The 23,743-nt window shown below is 53.6% G+C and overlaps 1 protein-coding gene across 3 annotated transcripts; it reads right to left on the bottom strand.

Moving 5' to 3' along the window:
- Positions 1–125: 125 nt before the first annotated feature.
- Positions 126–23,715, bottom strand: USP2 (ubiquitin specific peptidase 2). 3 transcript variants are annotated; one of them, XM_037505444.2, is made up of 14 exons: positions 23,537–23,576; positions 15,189–16,006; positions 14,779–14,964; positions 3,167–3,217; positions 2,572–2,695; positions 2,266–2,377; positions 2,059–2,169; positions 1,820–1,884; positions 1,517–1,620; positions 1,348–1,428; positions 1,124–1,202; positions 793–900; positions 543–663; positions 126–276 (listed from the first exon to the last, which is right to left on the bottom strand). In XM_037505444.2, exons 2-14 carry the CDS (start codon positions 15,963–15,965, stop codon positions 189–191), a joined length of 2,007 nt encoding a protein of 668 aa, XP_037361341.1. In that variant the 5' UTR covers positions 15,966–16,006; positions 23,537–23,576; the 3' UTR covers positions 126–188. The 3 variants fall into 3 exon arrangements, with proteins under 3 accessions (XP_037361341.1, XP_037361342.1, XP_037361343.1); XM_037505445.2 differs by lacking the exon at positions 14,779–14,964; XM_037505446.2 differs by lacking the exons at positions 14,779–14,964; positions 15,189–16,006 and having other exon boundaries at positions 23,537–23,715.
- Between the last annotated feature and the right edge of the window lie 28 nt (positions 23,716–23,743).

The raw sequence follows: 23,743 nt of genomic DNA on the forward strand, positions 1-23,743 counted from the left end.
CTGGCTCCCCACTCTGGCCCCGACCAGGCTGCAGCAACTTCGGCTCAGCAGCGTTAGTTTATTTTATTTTTCTCTTATTTGTCAGGTGTTTGTTTTTGGGTTTTTTTTTTTTTTTTGTCTTTTTAAAAAAACTTAGGGTGTGAGGCCACCACAGGGTAGGGAGAAGAAAGGGATGTAGCTCCTCGCTGCTACATGCGGGAAGGTGGACTGGCCAATTCATAGAAGAGCAAATAGGCGTCGCTGGTGCGCACTTGGCTGGAGGACATGGGTGTGACGCTGTGGAGAGAGCAGGGAAAAGTCAGAGCCCTGGTCATGGGGAGGCCATCGGACACAGCAAAGTAGCTGAGGGAGTGTGATGGCCTGTCTCTACCTCTCTACTGGACACCCAAGGCCAATCTCTTCTGTAGTCTTCTAAAGATTCTTCAAATGGGCAGCAGACTTATATGTGTTACATGGCTTTTGGTTCTGACCTTTTCTGTCCAGCCATGGTAGAAGCCAGACAGATGGGCGAGAATAGGAGACAGCCCTGAGACCCGTCTCACCTGGAGTCATTGAAAGTGTGCCATTCGCCTGTCACTGGGCTTCGGCAGTAGGCTGTATAATGGCCGCCCATGGTGGTTCCGGAGTGATTGGACACAGCATACAGGTTGTAAACAGCATGGTCTGAGGAGGATACAAAGGTTAAGCCCCCAAGGCCTTTCTTGCCCCCACGTTTCCTCCACCTCTTTGCCTCCCATCTGTAGCTTAGACACTTGTGCTGTGTTTCTTCCCTTCTTGCTGAAAAATACTCACTGGTGTTTTCTGAGGCAAATTCTCTTAAGTCCAGGTCTCTTAGTGGGAAATTCACAAATGTTGTGAGCTTGCTGGTTCGTATCCTGGATTCTGAGAACCGTTTCAGATCTGGTAGTAATGTGAGTCAAGGGCAGACAGGGCAGCAAGAGTGTCAAAATAAAGGAGACCGAGCCTAAAAGGCCCCTGTACTTCTCAGAAAGCAGAAAAGCAAAGGAATAATGGCTTTGCGGTTTTCTTTTTCCTACTCTGCGCCCCCCCACCCCCCTTTTTGGCCCCTTGTCATCAATCACTTTCTAAAGGCAAGTCCCTGCCCTGATGATCTGAAGGATACGGAGCACCAAGATCTTTGGGAACCTCTGGATGGAGAACTTCTTTATACATCGTTTTCTGGCTCTGCAGCGACAGCACGTCTGAAAGACAGGACAAACAGAACTAGAAAGGACTCGGGGGAGAAGTCAACGGGCTGAATCAGTAAGTAGTAGGTGGCATCACTGGAGACGGCGGCGTTCCAGGGAGGTCCTGGGCATGTGCTCCTGTATGGAAGTGGAGACTTACTGGCTTCTCATCGCCATCAAGCACATCCTCTTTGGTGAAAAGCCTCATGCAGTCCATTAAAGTCACCTCAGGATAACCTCGCTGGGAGAAAAAAAGGTAAAGGTGAGAGGTGACTGACACCAAAGAATAAGTGTGGACATTTCAAAAGTGGGGCAACAGGGGTGCATACCTTCGCAATGGGCAGTGAGAGGTCCCAGAAGGGATCAAAGACTGTAGAGCAGTAACCACAATCAGTACATGTCAGGGAGCTCTTTAACTGCCCAACGAAGAGATCTGGGAAAAGGATGGCCATGTGACACTCAAGCACAGGAAGTGAGCACATGGTCTCCCTTCTCACTGCTCCTGCCTCAATTTGTAGGACTTTGGGCTGAAAGAAGGATCCCTCGGAGACTAATTCTTCTGGTTTTTCATATGTTCTCAGGCAAAAACTATTACCTGAGAAAGCAGGCCTTCCCGCCATTCATCCTCTTACCTCCGATCCTACTGTCTTCCCGTTCTAGGTATTTTCTCCACATCTGTCGCCCTTTCTCATCATCACTGAGATCCAGAGAAAAGAAGGCAAATGGGTCAGAGCCTAAACCATAATTTAAGGGTCTATCAATCTAAATTCTTTATATTCAAAATTCTCTCCAAACCATGACCCCCAAAGTAGCAGGTAAAAACTCAAGTTCACAACGTTTTGCTTTCCCACAGCAGTCTCCTCTTACTTACGGAAGGTGATCGAGATTCTCAGGATTGGGCTTAGGCCTCACTGTGACCCGGTTGACTTCGTTGTGGAGTCCATCCAGAAGAAAGCGAAGAAATTCCTGAGCATCCTGCTGACTGGGTCCAAAGAGGAGACAGTGAACACTAAGTCTGTCCCAAGAACCTGCTCTTGCTGCCACCCACCTGGTGAGGACCTGTCTGCAAAGCCCTTACTTATAGCCGACGAAACGCGGTGCATATCTCTGGATCTGGGTCTTGAACTCAGATGGGCTCACCACATCATTGGGGGACGAAGTCCATATGGTCTGGATTAGTTTTGCAAACTCTATTGCAAGGAAGGTGTAGGGAGGGGGTGTGGAGGACAGATGAGACACTTTTTTTTAAGAAACTGAAACTACAATCCCAACAGAAAAGAGCCGAGAAACAAACATGTAAAACACAATTAGTACATTCCAGCAACAGGGCGTGGAAAATGGTCCAGAGGGAAGGCAGGACCAAGTCCAAGCAGGAGTTCCTCACCTTCCATAAGGGCCGTGTGTGCATTGCTACTGTGGCTGAGATCCCGTATATAGAGCCTTTGAAGGCAATAATCTCTCAATTCCCGGGTGTTGCTCAGGCACTGCAGAATAGAGTTCATGAAGCACTGCAAAAGACAACCCAGACAATCAGGCAGGGAAGAGAGACGTCTGTCTGGCATCTCTGCTTAGTACCAAAGGCCCTCTAGTTTATCTACCACAGAAATGAATCTTCCTATAGCCTCAAGTTCCTCTTTTTAAGTGAAAGGATGAAGTCAGGCAAATTCCCACTGCTGGTACAAGTGACGTAACTGGTTATTTATTATAGAGGTGGACAGAGTGGGTGGGAAGGGATGGATGTCTTTGAGGAGAAGGATCCAGGAAAGTAGCTAGGCTGACAGTTAAAAGGGCAACTCCCCTGCTTGGGGCAGGGGTGAGGTATAGCCCAGCAATTCTGTAAAATACCAGCCAGGAAAGGCAGGTACCAACTGGCCTACAGGGTAGGAGTCAGCTGGAGCCTGGAGGGGCTCTGGTTACATTAGCCCAGTCAGGATAGTAGGGATTGGCCCCAGGAAAGAAATGGGCTGGGAAGAACTCACCGTGTTCCCAAGGTTTCGAAGACCGGCCAGACCCTGGGCGCTCTTAGAATTCTGTAAGCAAAGAACATGTGGGATCAAAGGCTCACGCAGGAGGCTGGGTCTGTGCCAGGCTCTCCACAACTTTCTGCCAGTTGGAGCCATAAGCATCAGGTCACACAGACTCTTTATTCTCTCTTCAGCTTTAGTCTATGTACATTGTAGGAGAGAGGACTGAGGAATGCCTGTTATTCTCAATATAACAAAAACATTCTTCAGGGCTTTGCTTTCTTTTATTGATTATGGATTTTCCTCCTACCTTTACATTACTCTTCATTCTCTACTATACTTGAGACTGGAATTAGAGATTAAAATTAGAGACTAGGGGGCCTCCCTGGTGGCGTAAGGGGTTAAGCGCAGCACTATGAGGCAATCCGCAGCCTCTGCAGCATGAGTTCGATCCCCCACATGGCGCAGCAGACCTCTCCTGTCTCACCCGCTGCTCCCCTCGGCAATGTATTTCAGTCAATCTGCCACTCTGTCTCTGGTGGATCCCCTCACCCCCTGCATCTCTGGCCTGTACCCCAGCTCTTGTATGCATAAATAAATAAATCTTTTTTTTTTTTTTTAAAAAAGAATTAGAGACTAGGAATTCACTTGGAATTCCTTGGAAATATGTGGAAACTTATTTGACCTCTGTTATAGGAATTTTCAGCTCGCAATCCAGGAACTATCTCAAATGACCTATATATTGGTGCCCCCAGATGCCTAATATATGAAGCAGCTGCCATAATAGGCACTTCAAGGAGGTCTTGAAAGGTTCATCAAAAAGTTAACCGATATCTGCTCCTGGGAAAAAGCCTGCCATTCTGAATTGCCGGAGACAGGTGGAATTCCTTCCTGCTGAGCTCAGCTCCTGAGGACTGATTAAAGCCTGGGAGAATCCTCCCTGCCTGGCTCAGGTTTCAACATCCTGACTGGCCACTGGCTGGGAATCCTTGTGATGGCAGATTACAGCCAAGGAGAGGTAAGCACCTGGCTGAGGGTGCCACTCTTGCTCTTGTCTATATTGTGGAGGTTGGTGAGGGGGTTGGAGAGAACAGGTGCTCGGGTGAGGATTCAGTGCTTTGTCCATGTCTGTTGGCTAATCCCAGCCCTGCCTCCAAGGATTCTGGAAACCTTCGGGCTCAAAGGGTTAAAGAGATAGTGTGCAGATAAGCCTGCCACCACCCCCCTCTCAGGGAGGGAGCCTGGAGCAGGCAACTCTGGAGCAACACTGGCTGGGGCATGCGTGGGGCCAGCTCAACCCTGATCAGAACAGGAGCCTGAAATAACTCAGCTAAAATTACTCATGCCGTGTGCTGACAGCCTCCCAGGCTGTCAGCAGCTCAAAGCCCAAGAGGTTGTCAGCTTAAGGGGGTGGGGTGGGTAGAGGCAGGCTGAAGAAGGGCTTTTCTCAGGAATTGCCTTGCCAATCTCACAGGTAAGAGGATCTCTTCTTGCCAGCTATCAGGTCTGACACTAACTGGAGGGGAAGGAATATACATCCAGAAGAGGGACCAGGTTTCAACGTGCAGCTAGAGAGAAAACCCTATTGGTAGCAGATAGGGTATAAGCATCCTTGAAGAACTCTGCCTGGACTGGCTGTAGGTGGCTCCAAAGACACATTCAAACCTCACCTTTTTGACAGTCTAACCTTGGCATTCCAGTAAGTGAGGAACAGAGGTAATTCCCTGGACAAAGACCCTATGAGCATTTTCAGGTAGCCCTGGAGAAGGATACACTTGGGGGGTCCAACAAAATCACTGTGGAAGTTTCCATGTTGCCCATTCTGAACTAAACGTTACAGCCTGCCCACAACAGAAAACCCGCTCCCCCCAATACCCGCTCTCACACCTATTTTTGGCAGTGCTTTATTAGTTCTTACCCCCTGTGCCTCAAACATCTGTCTAAACAGGCTAGAGAAGCAAAGAATTCTATCATTAGTGACCGTGTCAAGGCACCAAAGTGGGCCTCAGCTGAGAAAGCAGTCACTCAGCACAAGCGGGGGTGGGAAAATGAAAAAACTGGAGGCATCTCTCTACTAAGGCACTCCTGTGGTGTTGACCCAGAGAGGGTCAAAAACATGTGCTCATCCAGGGCTAACCCATCTACTGGCCTGGGAAGTGGGGAGATGGGAGAGGTTCCTTTAAGGCACTGCTAAGACCCCTCTGTTAGGTGATTTTTTTTTTTTAAGGGGGGGCCTGATGCCTTTGTCTAAGATTTCTTGAGTTCAAAACCACTTGCCAATTTCTAAGCACTTTGCGGAGGTGGTTGGATAACGAGTCAGGGGTGGTAGTGGAGGGGAGAGCAGAACTGTTCTCTGCCCAGCCAGATATTCTTCTGCCATGAATAGGAAATCAGGAGCTCCAGGGAAAGTCAGCACTTTCCATTCCAGAGAGGAACAAAACGTCCCAGGAGTGACCTTTCTTACAGGCAAAACAATCCTACCTCAGGGCAGACAGGGAGCAATTTGAACTGAAGTTGGGAGAGACCCTGCACAGCCAGCCTCTCACCAGCAGAGAAGGAAATGACTCTAGTGTGTATGCTGGAACTCAGGTGCAAAGAGTTCAGAATTTAGATCAAGAACTTCCTTAAAATTAGCCATTAGCAAATCTAATTTTTGACTAAGTAGCAAGCAATTGTTCTGCAAAGTAGACTGCCACCACCACAGACAACATTCACCTTCCAGGGAAGGAGCAGGGCCTCAGGAAGAGCTTGCTCTGGGTTAATGAGGGCACATCAGGGTCCATGGACCTGATCAGAAAGGCTGATTGGGGTCTGTGTCTTCACACTGAAGATCCCAGTAAAGGGCTTTCCTGCTTACTTCACCTGTGCCATGAGGGTCAGCCATGAGTGGTGGCTGCAGCCAAGCAGCCTGGTGTGGCCCTGGCACGGGGCAGTGCACGCACTGCCAACATGGGAGCTGGTGCTGTTACATAAGAGCCGTCAAGCTCCGGCCCCTTCTCCCTTCCCCAAGGGGGCAGTGCCCAAGCTTTATCGCCAGCAAAATTTCTCTGGGGTGGATACTTCATTTGAGGGGCCCAGCGCCCACTTAGAACTGGGGAGGGCTGGAGAGAAAAGGGAAGTTGACCTTTATCACCCTTCTGCAACTCCTCTGCCCTTCACAGGGACGAAGAGCCCCTATTACCACCCCTTTGGAAGAGCACCCTTTGGGCTCAGCGAGGGGGAGGCAGCCCCTTTCGGACCAGCCTTTCTTGCTCGGTTTTGGCCTTGGAGGAGTCACAGCCGCAGAGTCCGGCGTGCTGCCGTGCCCTAGCGCGAGAACTAGTCAAGGTTACGCTTTCCCGCACCTGTCCTGATAGGTGCCAGGAATTAAGAGCCACCTGGTGCCGGGGTCACAGGGAGGGAGGGCGGAGAAGATCTGGGGGACTCGGGGACTGGGACCTCAACCAGGGAGGGGCCGCGCGTAAGCGTGAGGTCACCTGGGGAGGGGGCATTCCTTGCCGGGAGACCCTGGGCAGGGAGGAGGGGGGGGCTGGGCAGAATCCGGCCCCCATCCCCGGCCCTGGCGACGGCGCGCGGCCGGGGTGGGTGGCAGCGGGCGTCCCGGGGAGGAGGCGGAACCCCAGGCCCTCGGTGTGGGGGGTCCCGGAACAGGGCCCCGCGTACCTTGGCTTTGTTGAGCAGGAGCCCCACGAAGGTGGAGAGCAGCAGGGAAGGGGAGAGAGGGAGCGCGGCCGCAGCTCCTTGGCGAGGGCGGGAAAGGGGGCGGCGGGGGGCTCCTCGGGCAGGGTCACGGTGTAGGAGGTGCGCATGCTGGGGGGGCGCGCGGGCTCGGCCCCAAGCCCAACGTCGGCAAGCGGGCGCGGGGGAGCACCGCGAGGGCCCACTCCCCGGACGCCCAGGCCGGCGAGGCCGCCAGGGGACAGCGTCCGCGGCGCCCGGCGGTAACCGATTCGGAGGGCCGGCCGCGCGAGCCTCCGCCTCAACCTCCCCGGCGCACGCCGCCAACCGCCCGGCGCCCGGCTCCGGCGCTCCCGCCGACTGGCAGCCGCGCGCGGGCCTCGGGCCCGCGACGTCAGCGACGGGGCGGGGCCTCCGCACAGGCCCCGCCCCCGCCCCGCCCCGCCCCGCCCCCGGCGCCGGCACGCGGACCCGAGCGAGCCCCCGCCCCCGCCCACAGCCCGCGCCCCACGCCGGGCCCGCGGGCGGCGCGGCCCTGCCGTCCCCGCGGAGGGCGGGGCGGAACGCGGAACCCCGGCCCGACCTCGGGGTGCGGACTCAGAAATTGTCCGCGAGGCCCGCAGAGGACACGTCCTCGTCAGCGGGGGCCCGGGCGCCTCCCCGCGGGACGCAGTTCCTCACTCGGGGCCCGAAGAGCATTTCGGGGACCCGGTGAAAGTTCCCTTTCCTGCTCTCCTCAGGGAAAAATGCACCTTCGCACGAACACATTCTAAGTGCGGCCCGCAGGGCGCGCGCCGGCCCTCTGGGGGCCCAAAGTCCACGCAGCCCGCGAGGCTGAGGAGAGAACCCGCCGCCCCGGACGCGCCCCCGCCGCCCGCCGCTCGCGCTGGGCGCCTGGTCAGGAGCGGCCGCGCTTCTGTTTGATGAGGTACAATAGGTCCCCGTCCTGTTTTGACCACAAGGAGGAACCTTTTCTGACCTCTTCTACCCAACTCCATCTCTCACAGACTCTTACATTTTGATTTGTTTCGGGGAGGTGAGGAGGAAATAACGCCAGGGTTGGAGAAATGGGGGCTCAGCTGGTTGGGGGGGGCTTGTGCTCCCCTGACCCTGCTGCCAGCAGTGCTTGCAGCTCTGAGGTCTTTGCCTTTTATTTCGGATGCTCCACCCCCCCCTCACCTATCCGGGACCCACACAGAATCTGCCTAGAGAAAGTGTCTTGCTTGGAGCCTGCAGGCTATTTTTAGCCAGTATTTTTAGCTTTTAAAAATACTCAGAGGCAGCAGCGTGTGCTGTTACTCATCTGTGGCCTCCTTCTGTTCTTCTTGGCGTGCTCATCCCCACATGTACACGCGCACTGCACACACGACCACAGCCACTTGGGGATGCGTCGGGGACACATGCACGGCTGTACCCTCGGCCACCCACAAACAGCAATTTTGTGCTATTGAGAGGGGAGCCCAGATCTTGCCCCGGTGCGTTCCGCCAGTGCTGCTGGGTGACTGGGGCGGGGAGAGGCAGCGCCTCCTGCTTGGTGACAAGCGAGGGCGTCCTGGTTGGGAGGGGTATCTCCACAGTCACTGTCTTCCCCCAGTGATGTAACCTGGACAAACTACAACCACCCCCTTTTCCCACACTTCCTTCTTTCTCGTCACACCCTTTCCAATAGGTCCTTCCTGTCCGGAAGCTGCACCTGTATTGGATCTCATCACTCCTCTGCCCTGAAACACTGAGAACACCTGAATCTTGCATCCAATCAGGAAGCAGGGACCCCTCAGGGGCAGGGACCCCTGAGGCTCTCTGACCATAGGTTCCTTCCATTGTCATCACCCACCTTCTCTGAAACCCGTGCCAGCCAGCCTACTCATATTTCTCTGCTTCAGCACTTGCCTTCTTCCACTTAAACAAAACTGCCAATGGTTAAGTACTTATTAAGTGCCAGGCACTGGCTAAGTGCTGCATACACATATATTATCCCACTTAACTCCCATAATGGCACAATGATGTAGTAACTCTTACCTCTGTTTTATAGGGAAAGGACCTTAAGCCCTGAAGGCCTTACGCCCTGAGAGGTCAGATAACTTGTTGGGACCACAAAGCAAGTCACATGTGTCCCGCTGAGAGTGCTAGGACGGCGTGGGGACGTGAACCCAGAACGGCCTTGCAGCAAAACCCAGGCCTTTAACAAGTACTAGGAAATTCTGGAATGCCGTTCCCACGCTCTACCAATTACCTGCTATCAACTGTGCTCAAAACTTGCATTTTCCACAAAGCCTTCGCTAATTAAGTCCACCCAGCTCCAAACACCCCATTACTGCTTACTCTCAGCCCCCAGTTTACACTGTATTAATTTATCTTAATATATTTATCTTTGTTTTATAATTGTCTGGAAGGATTCTTAGGTGGTGTGTGGTATGTGTTGATTGGACCGTCACACTGAAACCTTCAGGGAAGGGTTGTGAGTTCTCTTAGTGGGTGCTTAGTAAGCGGTGAGCTCATCTCCATTGGGGGCCAAACCAGACTCTGCACTGAGCCCCAGAAGGTGGAGCGAGTCTGGTTTTGCATATGGAATCAATGTGTTTTGGAGTAGAGGTCCAGTGGGTGCTCACTTGCTACTACAGTATGCGGCCTGTCTCCCCAAGACTTGGGCCAGCCACATGGGCTTCCCAACCCAGGACAGCATGGTGTTCTGCCAGCCCGCGCTCTCCCTTTTTCCTGGGATGCCGGTCAGGGCCACCGCTAGCAGTAGGGAGGCCCAGATAGGAAAGCTCCTGTATGGGTGCTCTTTGAGAAGTCTGGGGTAAGGGGATGGAATTCACGCAGGGGTGACATCTTGTCCAGCAGGTCAGACAGCTGCAAGACACAACTGGCAGAGAGAACTGTGGCTCATTTCTCAACCAGCCAAGCCCTTGTGAGACCCTTTCTCCTCAGTGCCATTTCTTAAGTGGGATGGGTCAAGGAGGTTGTCATCTAGGATCTGAATCTGGCTGTGGCTCTGTGACCCTACCTGAGGCACACAGCTAACCTGAGCAGGCCCATTCCTGTGGCCTGCGCCTGCCATTCCTCAGAGCCTGCACTCCCCTGTAGGATACGTAATTTTCTTCACTTCAAATCCTTCCTGGTATGGATGGAGTATAAATAAATTAAAGTCAGGATTAACTCTGCAAGAGCAGGGACTGAGTCTCCTGCTTCCTTGGCGTTAAGGGGAAGCAGGGTACAGGGTTTGGAAACAGCCCAGGCCCAGGCCCAAGCCCAGGCGAGTGCCTCAAGGCTAGTTGCTTGGTTGTTACCTTCATGAACAGACACACTGGTGGCCTGACTTGCGGATGGCAGGAGTCTGCGATAGAAGGGCAGAGCTTCAGAGTCCTTGTCAGCATTAGGGCTTTGGGCTCACAAATGCTCTTGGGGAGGGCAGGTCAGTGCATCCTAGTGTAGGAAGCTCACTGGGACCCCAACAGGCCAGAAGCTAAGGCCTCCTTTGAGCCCGAGGGCAGTCTGACCTGAATCAGCTGGATTCCAGAGGCCCACACACTTCCCTCTCTTGCTTATTCTTGTCCAGGGCACCAGTTTTATGTATGCATTGAGGTGAGAGGGTGCAGGGGGCCATGTGTGCCATGCTGGGCCCTGAACATGATGTTCATTTCTGCAGCCGATGGTCAGTGAAGCGGCTCCCCCACAGGCAGGGAACATTTTGCCAGGCTTGGATTAACTTCTGCATTACTGAGCCCCACCCCAGCACCACATTAACTCATTAAGACATCCTGGAGTGGGGGTGGCGGAGGAGGCAGGGAGAATGGGACTGGGCACTGATTGAGAAACTAAGCATGAGTGAGGGCAGCACCAAAGCCACCTGCCAGGTAGGTCTCAGCCCACAGCTGGTCTTCAGGGGATGGACACATCCATGTCTTGCTGACTCTAACCGCAAACCACAAACCAACAGTACTTTCTTCTCTGAAGCTAGTACTGGTGCTGGCCCTGGGCCCCTCTGGCTGGAGGTCTCTGAGTTGACCATCCCATGCTGTCAACACAGACTCAAACCCTCAGGAAGCCCAACCTGCTGAGAGTAACTGAGTGGGTGCAGGTAGGCCTCAGGGTCTCAGGCTGCCAAGCTGGACAAACAAGACAGCAGGGATGCAGTTCAGCGAGACTGAGTAAACAGCAGGCAAGGGACCAGAGAAGAAGGTCACACCACTCACTCAGGAGTTCTAGGGCAGCTCTTGCCATCCTCAACTTTTTTTCTTTGAAGTAAACCCCTCCTCCCACCCCTTCGTCCCCTCCCTCAGCTCACTGTAGGGCAACAGTCCAGTCCAAAGTCCCACCCAAGAGGAAAATCACATGACCTTGGCTTATATAATCTCCCTGTCACTAAACAGCTGGAACCCAGGGCTTGGGGAGATGAGTCAGCAGCCCCAATGGCAAATAGGACTCAGGTACTCTAGGTTCCCAGATCTTCTGCTTCTAGAAACAGGTCCCAGAGACGAGGGCAAGGGTGTGGAAGAGTCGTATGTGGGGAGGATTGGCTCTGAGCCTCAGTCCCTCGCTCCGCATGTGAGTAGCAGGTGCCCAGCCTGGTGACTGCATTCTGCAAGGCCCTGGGCCAACCCAGCTCTTCTTGGGGACAGGAGAGGGTGGCCTGGGCAGGGCAGGGCAGGGCAGGCTGAGGGCAGGGCTGAAACTGGTGGGCAGAATGCCAGGCTGGGGAGGGAGCAGCTGGAGGGGGTGGAGTGGAGGAGGATTAGGATGGATTGTAGGGTTAAAGCGCAGCCCTGGCAGGGCTCAGTGGGAACAGCTTGTCCTCCCATAGACCCAGGGAATAGGAGAGGCGGGGCGGAGGGGGGACATGACTGGGTTGGGTATTTGGGCTCCTGGCTCTCTGCAGGGCCAACCCACCTGGGTTGGCTTGGCATCCCCACTGGAGGTAGTGAAAGCTTTATTTTTATTTTAAAATCAGTTCGGAACCATCGTGTCCCTCATCTCCAATCTGTCTCTATTTTAAACAGAAGGTGGAGCCTTGGTCTGCCCTCATTTGAGCTGCACCTGCATGAACTGGCATTTTGTTGGTGCTTTTGCACTCATGGAAGGGGGTATTCAAAGTACCTCACATGCACCAGTTCTTTACTCAAGCTCAGCTGATCTACGATATTCCAAGTTCATGTTTGCTGTTACTGATAAGGAGGGGAATGATTCTGGTTAGAATTATTCTACTCCCTGTTTTTGACCTCCCTTTATGAATGCCAGCTGTTGTTTAAGTCAGCTACCCTGAGAGCCCCCAGGGCCAGGGCTGCCCCAAGGGGACCCAGAAGCTTCAGATTACCCTGGACACAGCCACAGGATGTACTTTCTCATCTTTGTTCCTCCCAAAGGTGGTACCCTCCCTGCTTCTTTAGCTACCAGATACTCCTTTTCTATCCTCTCCTTTCCCCTCTACAGTTTAAGCCAGGTCTTCCATAGCATTTTACTGCTGTCAGATTCCTCCACATCCGTTATTTGCTTTGAGCCTTATGATGCCCCTATGAAACGGGCAGGGCAGGCATGGCCATCCCTTTTTACAGATGAGGATACAGCTGTGAGGTGTTCAAGGTTAAGAGGCAGCCCATCTCAGTCCTGGATGACCTTTCCCTTTCCCACCACCTAGCACACTTAGACACACCCAGGGCTGCCTTCTATTGCCGTGACTTAAGAACTTATTTTCCCAAGTTAATCATGCATGCAGGGACCATGGTTCACACATGTCTTGCTTCCCAAAGTACTGATAGGGTACTGGAAGAGTGTGTGGAGGACTAACATTTATTGAACACCTACTGTGTGCCAGGCACTTTTACACACAGCCTCTTATTCCTCATGATAACCCATGATCACTCTAATTTTACAGAGGACACAGGTTCAGAAGTTAAGGAACACCTTTGAGGGCATGCTGCTAAGTAAGCCAAATGCCTTAAGTGAATGCATGGGAAGGTAAGATCCCCCAGTTCCCAAAGAGAGATCTGAAGGGAACCTGGAGCTGGTTTTAGAAAGAAGTGGTCCTGGCCCCATGAGCAGGGTTGCTCCCATCTCAACAAGGTAGTGTCAGCTCCAGGAGGTGAGGGTGAGAGAGGTGAGGAGATTAAGGGTGATGAGACTGACCCAGTAGAGGCCTTCCCTGGTTGGCAGGATCTTCCTGAGCACAAGCTTGATCGTAGGGGTAACTGAACAACTTAAGAGTGTTGGGGATTGTTTCTGAATGGGAAGGAGGGATGTTAGGGCTGCTGAATTTACTCCAGGGCAAACTGCCACCCTCTGATGTCCTCTCTTAAAACTCCCCTCTCACTGACCCTTGGGTGGGGGTAGAGGGCAGCTGACTCCAGGGAGGTTTGGGATATGCCTGTGTGGGAAGGAGACTGAGTCCCAGTAAAGGAGGAGACTCTGCTCTCTCCTGATTGGAGCTGGCGGGGGGGGGGGGACAATCTGCAATTTAGTCTGTAGAGAGGAGGTTTTTCAAATCTAAGTGTGCTTAAAGATAACCTGAAGAGCTTGTGAAAATGGTAGATTCCCAGGCACTATGCTTAGAAAGTCTGATTCAGTGGATCTGGGTAGAGCCTTGGTCCCTGAATTGTTGAGTTCTGCAAGTGATTCTGATGATAGCAGCCCATGACCCCACTTTGAGGAACACTGCATATCATAATGAATCTTCTCAGCAGAGTGGGGAGTCCTAGGAGACCTCTAGGCTCCAAGCCCTGCCACTGAAAGCTGCTCTCTAATAGCCCCCAAGATGAAAAACACCTGACATGTCCAAGTCAATGACTCTCCAATCCAAGTACATGTCCCTGCAAGAGCACATATTCTCTCCCAGGCCAGCTCTGTCATCTCCCACTCCTCTTTGATACTAGACCTCTTATGTAGCCAATGCTGCCTTGTCAGGATCTGAATGTTCTGGGAGGCACCAACTTTTGTATCTTCCATAGCATTTCACAGATAGCCCAGAAAGACCGAGACACTCTAAGTAATGTTATCAAAGTTGTCCTCGCAAGACCTTCAGTTAGATAAGCTTCTATAAACCAGAACCCCACCCATATCCTGCATCCTTGCTCTATTTGTCTGGACAAGCCCCCTAAGCAGCACTTCTTGCTGTGGCAGAGCCATTGTTTCCAAAAGGCACATGATCTATGAGTAAGGAAGATTATATAAGGTAATAAAGGAGACATAACACCCAACTCTAGAACATACGCTTGCCTGTCCATCTGTCTCTGTGTCCATCCATCCATTAATCTATCATTATTTTACCCATCTACCCACTCATCCACCCACCAAACCAGCCATCCACCCACCCACCCATCAGAATGTCATATCCATCCATCCAACCATCCATCCATCCATCCATCCATCCATCCATCCATCCATCCATCCATCCATCCATCCATCTATGCATCCATCCATCCATCCATCCAGCCAGCCAGCCAGCCAGCCAGCCAGCCAGCCAGCCAGCCAGCCAGCCAGCCAGCCAGCCAGCCATTTAATCAGCAGGTCTGCTGAGCTCTGTGCTGTCTTAGACACAAGGTGAAGGGTCTATGTATGATTTTGTCCCCATCACCTGAGCACTTGACACCTAGTGCGTACACTAATAACTACTGAAATGTAGCCATGTCCCCAGAGAGGTGTGTTCACGGATTCAAAACAGCCCTTGCTCAGTCTCCAACAAAGCCTCTTCCCTCATTCCAGCCCAGGCAGAGCTTAAATATGAAGATATTGAGTTCAAAGCCCCAGCCTAAAATTTCTCTACCATTTTCTCCAAAGACACAGACAATTACTGCCCTCCAGACACCCTGGTCCTCAGCCAATTAGAGCCAATCAGAGGAGACACTGATGTCCTCTTCCCCTGATATCTTAGGCCCAGGTATTAAGCTGGGTCTCTGAACTAGGAGCAAAAGCCTGAACAGAAGGAGGGATGAAGCCACATTAGAGGCCTCTCTTACCACAGGGAACACTGGTGGTCTGGGGGCCTCAGCAGCCAGTCCAGGATGGGGTAGGGCCTGCAGGGGACACTGGTGTGTTGGGTGGAAAAGGACAGGGTAAGAGTTGCAGTGTATGAGAGGGTAGTTGAGCATTTCCGGGAGCACTGCTGGACCATCGTTGAGGGTACAGGTCCTGAAGTGGTTTTCCTAGGGAGAGCGGGAGAGCCCTTAGCCATGTACCAAACCACATGCCAAGCCACAAGGCCACCAGGCCTGCCGAGATGATGTCCCTTGTCTCCACTAGGGCTGCAAGAGCAGCTGCCGTGGAGGCTTGGGAAGTAAACTTCTGCCTCTGATCACCTCAATCTGGCTCTTCTATATCAGGGGCTGCCTCCCCAGCCCATCACCCAGTCCCCAGGGGGCAAACTCACCATGGTGTCTCGCCCTGGGGAGCTGGAGCGGCTGGGCCCAGGGGCCTGGCCCTTGCCCTTCTCCCACAGAGTGTAACGGCCACTGGGTCGATAGGTGGGACTGAGGATTTCAGGGACTCGTGAGGGAGGGGCTTGGGTGGGCACCTGAGGTGCGCTGCCTTTGCGACCATAGTTCTCCAGGTAGTCGGCCAGGTACTCGGAGCGGCTGGCTGCCTGGTAGAGCCCTTGCAGGGCACACAGCTCCTTGCGAGTGCGGGCCAGCATGGGGATGCGGCCCAGGTTCCCCGGGTCTATCCGGTAGCTATCTGAGGTCCGGAGGCTGGAGAAATCCCGGGCTAGGTCTGATTGACTGTTCGACTTCTTCTGGGTCAGGGTTACCACCTGGTCGCGGGCACTCATGGGCAGGTAGCTGGGGGAGTTGCTGGTCACTCCATAAGGGAATCCACTGCCCCCGCTGAGTCCATTCCCTGAAGGCCGCTCAGTGCCCCGAGTCTGGCTCTCTGCCCGCCTACCACCCCCGTTGATGTCAGGTCTCAGCAGGGGGCGGCCCCTGTCATAGTCCAGGATTGAGGAAGGGCCATAGGTACGGGGACGGGTGAGGAAGCTGGTCGGGGGGCCTGGCTTGAAACCAAGCTTCTCCTTCTCCAGGAAGGAGGCAGCCAGGTTGGCCCCGTAGGAAGAGGGAGTGTAGGTGCCATAGCCTGATTTGGCGTAAGGGGCATCTGTGTAGCGGGCCGATTCTGTGTAGCGCTTCAGGGTGGAGGAGAGCTGGGACATCCTTCAGGGCAGCACTCAGTGGGGACTGGGAGCCTCATGGGCTGAAAGACAAGGAAAGCAGTTGTCAAAGGGCCTTGCCAGGCGCCAGGCTCCCACTGTACCTGCTCTCTATACCCAGCTGGCCAAACCTGAGATTGCAGTCAGGGATCACAGGATCCATTTCCAGCCAGAGGCTGGCCCATTGTTGAGAAAAACACCTCTGCCTGTATATCCAGACATGTACATGTGCATCTGTACCAGGCTGGCACATACCGGCCCAGTGACACCTCACGAGAGCACGAGAGATGGCCTGGCCTTTATAAAGCATCAAGGCAATCAGTTTCATCTCTGCAGCCCCCAAGCCACGTGTCATTATATTCCAACCCAAATCCTCTCTACTACCTCTCAGCCTCTGCAGAAACTCCTGAGTTGGGGAGACACCATGGCCCTTACCCTATGAACTGAAAATGCTGGACATTTCAAGAGCTAAGACCTCTTAGCCGATAAGTCAGCAAATCTGACTTATGGGCCAACCAGGAGTCTTTTTAGAATTACATACTGTCTGACCCGAAATGACTCAAGGTCCATTTGGTCAGCTCCCTGGTGAGGAAAAAGAGCCTCATAGGGAAGGTCAGTGTGAGTGAGCATGTCAGCAGTGGACTTGACTTGTCTCCAGACCCCATCCCAGAGTTCTTCCCTGGAAATTCGTCATAGATAGCCTTTTGTTCTAAGTGGAATCAGGGCCAGGTGGCCCTACCACCATCCATTTCCAAACAGCTCAGAGTGCTGACTTGTGCAAAGGGGGCCCCCTTGAGGCCAAAATCTTGCACTGCAGGAATCTCCCCCTGGGCACCCCTACTCCTTAGAGCTGGGGTGCATCTTATGAGGGTGGCACAGAATCTCTGAATTGAGGAGTTTTTTGGGGGACTACAGGGTCATTCATTAGACTGTCTCTACTGTACAGAGAAGAAAAGTAATGCTGGTTTGCCTAAGACCATACACTAGTGGGATGGCTCACAGACTAGACTGGAATCCAGCCCTTTTCTTTGAGGACCATGAGGGGGTGGGGGTGGGGTGTCCCTGGGGTTGTGTGCATGTGTGTGGGGAAGAACCAACCAGGACTCTCAGTAGTGTTTGCAGGGGCTGGTTTTGACTCTCTCTGTGACTGACTAGCTGGGTGATTTGGCACTAGTCTCCAAGCCCCAACTTCTCTCCCTGTAAAAGGAGTATAATCATTATCATCATGGTCCCTACCTCACAGGCTTGTTGCGAGGAATAAATGAGATAATAACATGTGAAAGCCTCAACAATGACAGTTGTTATTATCTCTGTCCCAGCCCCTGCCAGGCAGCCTGGCTCCTCCCTTTGTAGGCCTATAATAATGTCAGGACTGGCTGTCTCCTGGCCTGGCCAGCCTCTGACCTCAGCCCCAGGCGCCTGTCTTCCCTCCACAGCCGCCAGTGAGATGAGCAGATGAGCGGGTAGTGGGCACAATCTAGCCCACAGCCTGCCCTCGGCCAGTAGTCCACCCCATTTGGGCAGAGAAGAGCTGGTGCCAAACCCCAAATTCTAAGGGCATGGCAGGGAAAGTCAGTGCAGGCAAGGCTTGGGATAGGAGCAGGGATGAGAGCAGGTGGCAACTTCTGGATACACCCCGGAATAGGACTCTTTGACCCTGCCAGTCATCTCCAGCAGTTTCAGTTTGGAAAGCAAAAGGACTGGTTCAAATTTACTGTTTATCTCCCCCTACCCCCGCCACCTCCCCTCACCCAGGAGCCCTGGCCTGGGACCCTACACCCTTCATGTATTTTCTTTTGGCAGCTGTGCTCCCACCTCCAGCACAACTTTCACCCCTTTTTAGGAAAAGGTAACTGGAGGAAGGCCTCAAGTAGGTGAGAAGGAAACTACAAGCTTTCCTCCTATTTGCTCCATTTTCTGGGGTGCAGAGAAGGAAGAGAAGAAAAGCTGAGGGAGGCCAGGGGGATGGCCAGACCGAGGCACAGGGTGGGGGATGGGGGCATGGGACAAGTCCTGCTCTATTTCACTTTGGAGAGCTCCATCAATAATTCAAAGTCAAAGAGACTACAGGTCTCAGGAGCTGGGCTCTGGGACACAGGGCAGCCAATCAGATACATGCACCCCCCTCCTAGGGCATGAGCACATGCCTCCTCCCCAGGCCTCTCCCTCCCCCTTTTCCCACACTGAAGCTCCCAGGGAATTGGTATTCTGCAGGCAGTGCCCCAAGCTCGTGACCTCTCCTAGCCCTGCTGATGACGCAGAAGTGCTGGGGCCAAACAAGGTACAGCAGACAGGACAGGGACAGACAGCCTCTGGGACTGACCACAAGGAGCCTGGGGTGGGTGGGGAGGGAGGCTGGGGGCTAGAGGTGGAGCCACACCTTCTGGCTCACAGAATCTCAGGAAGGTTCCTAAATTCCCCCTTCCAATCTGGCAGACCTCCCCTCCCTGCAGCAGCCCTGGGTTGTCATGCCATCACTAACAACCCCCTGGAAGCTGCCTCTTAGCGCTGACAGCTGACTTAACAGTTCCTATGTCTGGGGAGAGGCCCTACTGGGCTGAGGCTTTGAGCATGCCTCTCCCCTCCCCCATCCTTCTTTTCACTCTTTTGAAAAGTCCCAGCACCTTCCAGGTGAGCGGACAGCTTGGGTTGGCGCCCCTTGGTATTACCTGACCAGGCTGTTCCTAGAGACTACAGAATGCACCACAGGCAGGAGCGCGGCTGGGGCCCTGACCGTGGCCTTGCTGCGTAAGACAGGGACAGGACGGGCACTCACATGGCTGCGAGTCTCCCTGTTGCCACAGGAACCGTTGGAACTGAATGGCCCTTTCATGGGGCAGTAGGAGGCAAGCCCATTGGCTGTGTTCCCCGCCCTCTCCCTGTCCAGTCTGGGGCCCCTGCTGCCTGGGCTGTCTTTGCTGTTTACCGTGAACTGGCAAGTACAGGCATGTGGCTCCGGGCGGAGCCTCCCCAGGTGTCTGCCACCTTTCTACCTTAGACACAGGGGCAGTTCACCTGCCCAGCTCCTCCTCCTTGCCATCTTCACGGAGTGCCTGATTCTCCCCTGTCACACAGAGTTCCCCAGGGCTTAGCTCACGCCCCAGTCTGGGGAGATGCAGCTATGTTCCTCTGCACCTGGCCACTCAGCTTCCTGACAGGACATTCGAGCACTGGGGCCATCATCTTCTCAGCATCCTTAACTCCAACACTCAGCTGCCTCTTCCAGGTGCCCAGTGCTCCAGCATGTTTTCATGTGGAGGGTTCCCAAAAGCCAGTGCAGTCTGAAGCTTTAATTATTTTGGAAGAATTACTGACATCATTTGAAAGTTTTTCATGTTTATATTAAATAGGCATTAAAATAAGTTTATTCAAATGTAACAGAATAAGCAGACAAGAAGCATAAATAATGAAACATTCCAATGAAATGTTTAGCATTCATATTTCTGAAGTTATTAAAGCTTCGCATTGTACTGAGACTTCTGGGACATGGTATATTAACTCACTTAATCCACACAATGGCCCCAAGCAGCAGGTGCTATTGTTATGACCATTTGCGGATGAGGACACCAGGGCTAGCAGCAGTGATGGGGATTTCCCAACATCATGCTGGAAGCAGTGGCAGAGCTTGACAGGGACCTGGGCTCTGTCCACTGACAGTCACCCTGAAGCCCAGACCCCCACTTTACACTTGCCTGGCCCTTCCTTGAGCTGGTGCAGTGTGGGAACCTGTGGTGCGGGGTTAGGGGAACCAGGTGCCATCCAGGCAACAACATGGCAAGTTTCCACTGCAAGCGGGAGAATGAAAGTGAAGCCAGGCGCAACCTGAGCCCCTAGTACTATACTGATGGGTCGGTAGATGGTCCAGGAGGCCTCCATTTCACCCACAGTGCCAAGCTTCTTCATGTCCCCAGGCACCAACATCTAGCTCCACCAGAGTCCTTGGCTCAAGGCCTGGTCTGGATATGCCCCCAGCTTCCTTCCCTGGCCACAGCTCAGCCCACTCCCCAGGGTACCCAGCTCCCATGAGTAAGGGGTTAAAATGAACCCAGTCCCTCTGGGGCAGACAACCCCCTTGCGTCAGTCAGTGTCATTTCCTGTTGCTCACGTGAGGGCTCCCTAACCTGCCCGGCCAGGGAAGCAACTTGCTCCCCAGGAATCCTAGGCACTCCTGGCCCCCAGGGTAGGGGATGGGTAATGCCCCACATCTCACAATATGAGTGGCCCCTCTCTGCCTAGATCTGCTCTGCTTTCTGGAGTGAAGGCAGCCAGCTTCTGTGGCCTGGCCACTGCCTGGATAGAAAGCCCCTCACTGGGGTTCAGAGGCATACCTCAACAGAGTTCAGTTCCTCCCTACAGCCCAGGTGTCCAGCACAGTTGAGTGGGGAGTCCCAGCTAGTCCCGCCAGGTGCTTGGGAACATCCACAGTGGTGATCTCAGAGCTTCCCAAAGCCACTGGCTAACAACATTGGAATGAGGCACCGCCGACATGCTGACCTTGGAGGGTACAGTGGGCTGAGAGCACCTTGTCTCCTTTCCGCAACCATCTCTCACCCTCCCTCTTTACTGCTGTGTGCAAGTGTCAACTCCTGGGACAAGGGATATGCTGGCAGGTGTGGGGATGCAGGTAGAGTGAAGACTGGGGAAGGGGATGTGTGTGCTTGTATGGTCCAGGATCACCTCTCTGACCCTGGGACTCTCAGCCTACCCGCTGTCTGCCAGTCTATCATTAGCAACTCTATCTCTCAGAGGCTGGCAGCCAGCAACCCACCCAATCGTGCCTAATGATTTTTAGTGCCTGTGGGCTTGCATGCCTTGGCAAGGGGTCAGCAAAGGGAATTTGGGCTCATCGCTATCTCTCTTGCTCCCAGAAGTTGCCCAAATACTGGGAGAGAGGGACAGAGAGGTAAAATAGAGATTGGAGATGAGAATCCTTACTGGTCGGTGGGCCCAGGGCAGTGTCCTTATAGGGTGCTTTGGGATGGTTGGGAGAGGGTGGGCGTCTCTATATTTCCAAGAAAAGGCAAAGCAATAGACCCCTAGGCAATACTGGTATACTTAAAAATGCTTTTTGAACCACACTCTCCTGGTTTCTCTTCCCCAGGGCCTGTCCCAGTTTCCCCCCATTCTCCTCTAGGGCTCCATTTTCTCTCTGTCCTGGGTCTCCAAGCCTTTGGTTTTGCCCATAATACCCACCAGGCCCTGTGGTCAGCCCCTCACATGCTCCCCCAGACAGACAGTCCCAGGCTCTCTGGGCAGTGGCCTCGTGAAGCTCAGATAGTAAAGGGGCAGCTACTGACCTGTGTCCGGGGCACTGGATGGGATTTGGGGGCTTCTTCCCCAGCAGGGCAGGGCGCACAGTAGAGAGCCCAGAGGCTGGAGTCTGACTTGGGGCCCGGTAATCCGGAGCTCAGGTTACGCTCTGATATATATAGTATCTTATCTGACCTCACGGAGATGGCTAGCTCAACTCACTTGCATTCCAAACCCGGGGAGATTTAAAGGGGCAGTGGCAAGCCCTCCCTCCGGGGCCTGTCCCGATGGGCCAGTGCCAGGCAAGGAGATCCCATGAGAACACTTTGAAGGGGGTATTTTGGAGTGGAACAGAAGGGGCATTCAAGGGGAAACAATATGAAAGAGGGTTAAGGGAGGGGGTGGAACCGAGGGAAAAGTCTGGAGAAGGAGGTGAGAACCCCAGAAGAAGCCTCAGTGCTAGTCCAACTCCTTTACTTTTGGAATGGACCTAGAGGTGAAAGGCAGCTTGCTCAAGGGCACACAGAGTGGGAGGCAGATAGTCCCAGCTCTCAGGTTTTCAATCCAAACTCTTATAATGGACTTCTAGACCCGAGCTTGTATTCCAGTTCTTTCTATTTATTGGCTCACAGACACTGGACAAGATTCACTGCCTGACCCTTATTTAACCTGTATAACAGGAGTAAATTATAAAATAATACCATATCTTATGGTTATGAGGATTAAATGAAGAAATGATACTTGTAAATTTCCTGGCACATAGTAAATGTTCAATAAATGATAACTATTATCTTATTGAATACTTCCACTTATTATAATTAAAGGTGGTATTTACAGTAGCACCTCCCAGGTCAACCTTCCAAGGAAAGAAAGGGCCTCTAGGCTACCCCTCCAGAGTGCTCATGCCAGAGTAAACAGCCCATGGTTTTCTGAGCTGGTCCATGTCCCATCACCAACAAGGGCAAATGAGTTTGGCCATATTCCCGGTGACCAGCCCACCCAGCAGAGAAGGGCTAGGCCCATCTGTGCTCCCCTTCACCTAAAAATATAGCAAGTGCAGCTTCCCCCAGGCTACTAGGAAAAAGTCCAGCCCCTCTGGGCTGGTTCCACTCTACCTGTAGGAATGCTCAGGATTGCCAGGCTGCAGAGCAGGGCTGGGCAGGGGCACAGGATTCTTAACCTCTTGGGCCTTGGTGCTCTCTTCTGCTTCCCGTCTGTCTCTCCTGTGTCTTGATGGCTCTCCCAGAGGACTGGGAGGACCCATGGCAGGGCCTCCACCCTGTCTCAGGCTACTGACTCAGCGCGGGTCCTGTGATGCACTTCAGAGGACGCCCTTGTCCCCGGCCTTCATTCCAGTCCTCATTCCGACTCTACTTTGGCATGCATCTACAGCATCAAAAGAGTGGGGGATGCCCCACCCCCAGCCCAACCAACTCTTCTTTCCTCCACTTTTGGGGGTCTGACTTGGAGGGAAGCCTCGGTGCTAGTCCAACTTCTTTAGTTTTGGGATAGACCTGGAGGTGAAAGGCAGCTTGCTCAAGGGCACACAGAGAGGAGGAGGCAGATGGGACCAACTTTCAGGTTTTCAGTCCAAACTCTTATAATGGACGTCTAGACCTGGGCTTGTATCCCCGTTCTCTCTCTTTTATTGACTGGGGAGATGAGCATCACCACAATCTCCAACTAGTCCCACTCTAAGAGCAGCCAGGTCAGTTCACTCTCAGAGGACGGCTAGAACGGGTTGGGAGGGCTTCCCTGGGCTGTTAGGTCCAAGTTACTTTGCTTCTGAGCACCCATTCCTACTGCTGGTTTTGGGATTGGTGAGAATTTCAAAGATGCCTCTTTCCGGGTTTGGGATTGGTGGGAAAATCTTTTCCACTTAACTGCTGCCCTCCCCCGCCCTCCATCTCATTTGGCAAACTGACCAAAGACAACCTCCCTCCCGCCCCCTCCCCCCCCACTACTTTCAGAGGAGGGAATCAGTGAGGTGCACGCACACATGGGCAGGGGGTTGTCAGTGTCCAGGCGTCACTCTCAGGTCCAATGCAACACAAGGCACAGCGACCCCGGACCTGCCGAAGCAGCATTTCCTTAGAACACACTGATCAGCGCACAGATGGCTCCTCCTGGCACCCTGGGCTGTCAGCTGGCAGGCCCCCTCACACAACTGGCATCCACAGCTGGCGCTCCTCGGCGCAGCTGGCCCTCGTCCTATATTTCCAGTGTCCATTCTGCCCAGGCTGACGTTGACACCTCACTTTCTGATCCTCAAACCACACTGACCTCCGTATCCCCCGCTCCTGTCTCCGACAGGTGGCACGTACCTGCCTCTTCTCCGAGGATGGACGAGTGGAGCCGGGCACGAGCATGGAGCTGCGGGTGAGTCCGGGCTGGTACTGGCGCGGCGCAGCGAGCAGCAGCTGACGCAGAGGGCTCTCTGGCCTCGGCTCCTGCCCGCCTCTCCCCCACCTCCGCCGGGGGCCCAGAAAGGACCTCCCCGGGAAATCGGCGCCACCCAGCGGGCAGCCGCC

The sequence above is a fragment of the Talpa occidentalis genome, unplaced genomic scaffold (genome assembly GCF_014898055.3).
Source record: "Talpa occidentalis isolate TD23 unplaced genomic scaffold, MPIMG_talOcc4v2.1 talOcc4.12, whole genome shotgun sequence".
Classification (NCBI taxonomy): domain Eukaryota; kingdom Metazoa; phylum Chordata; class Mammalia; order Eulipotyphla; family Talpidae; genus Talpa; species Talpa occidentalis.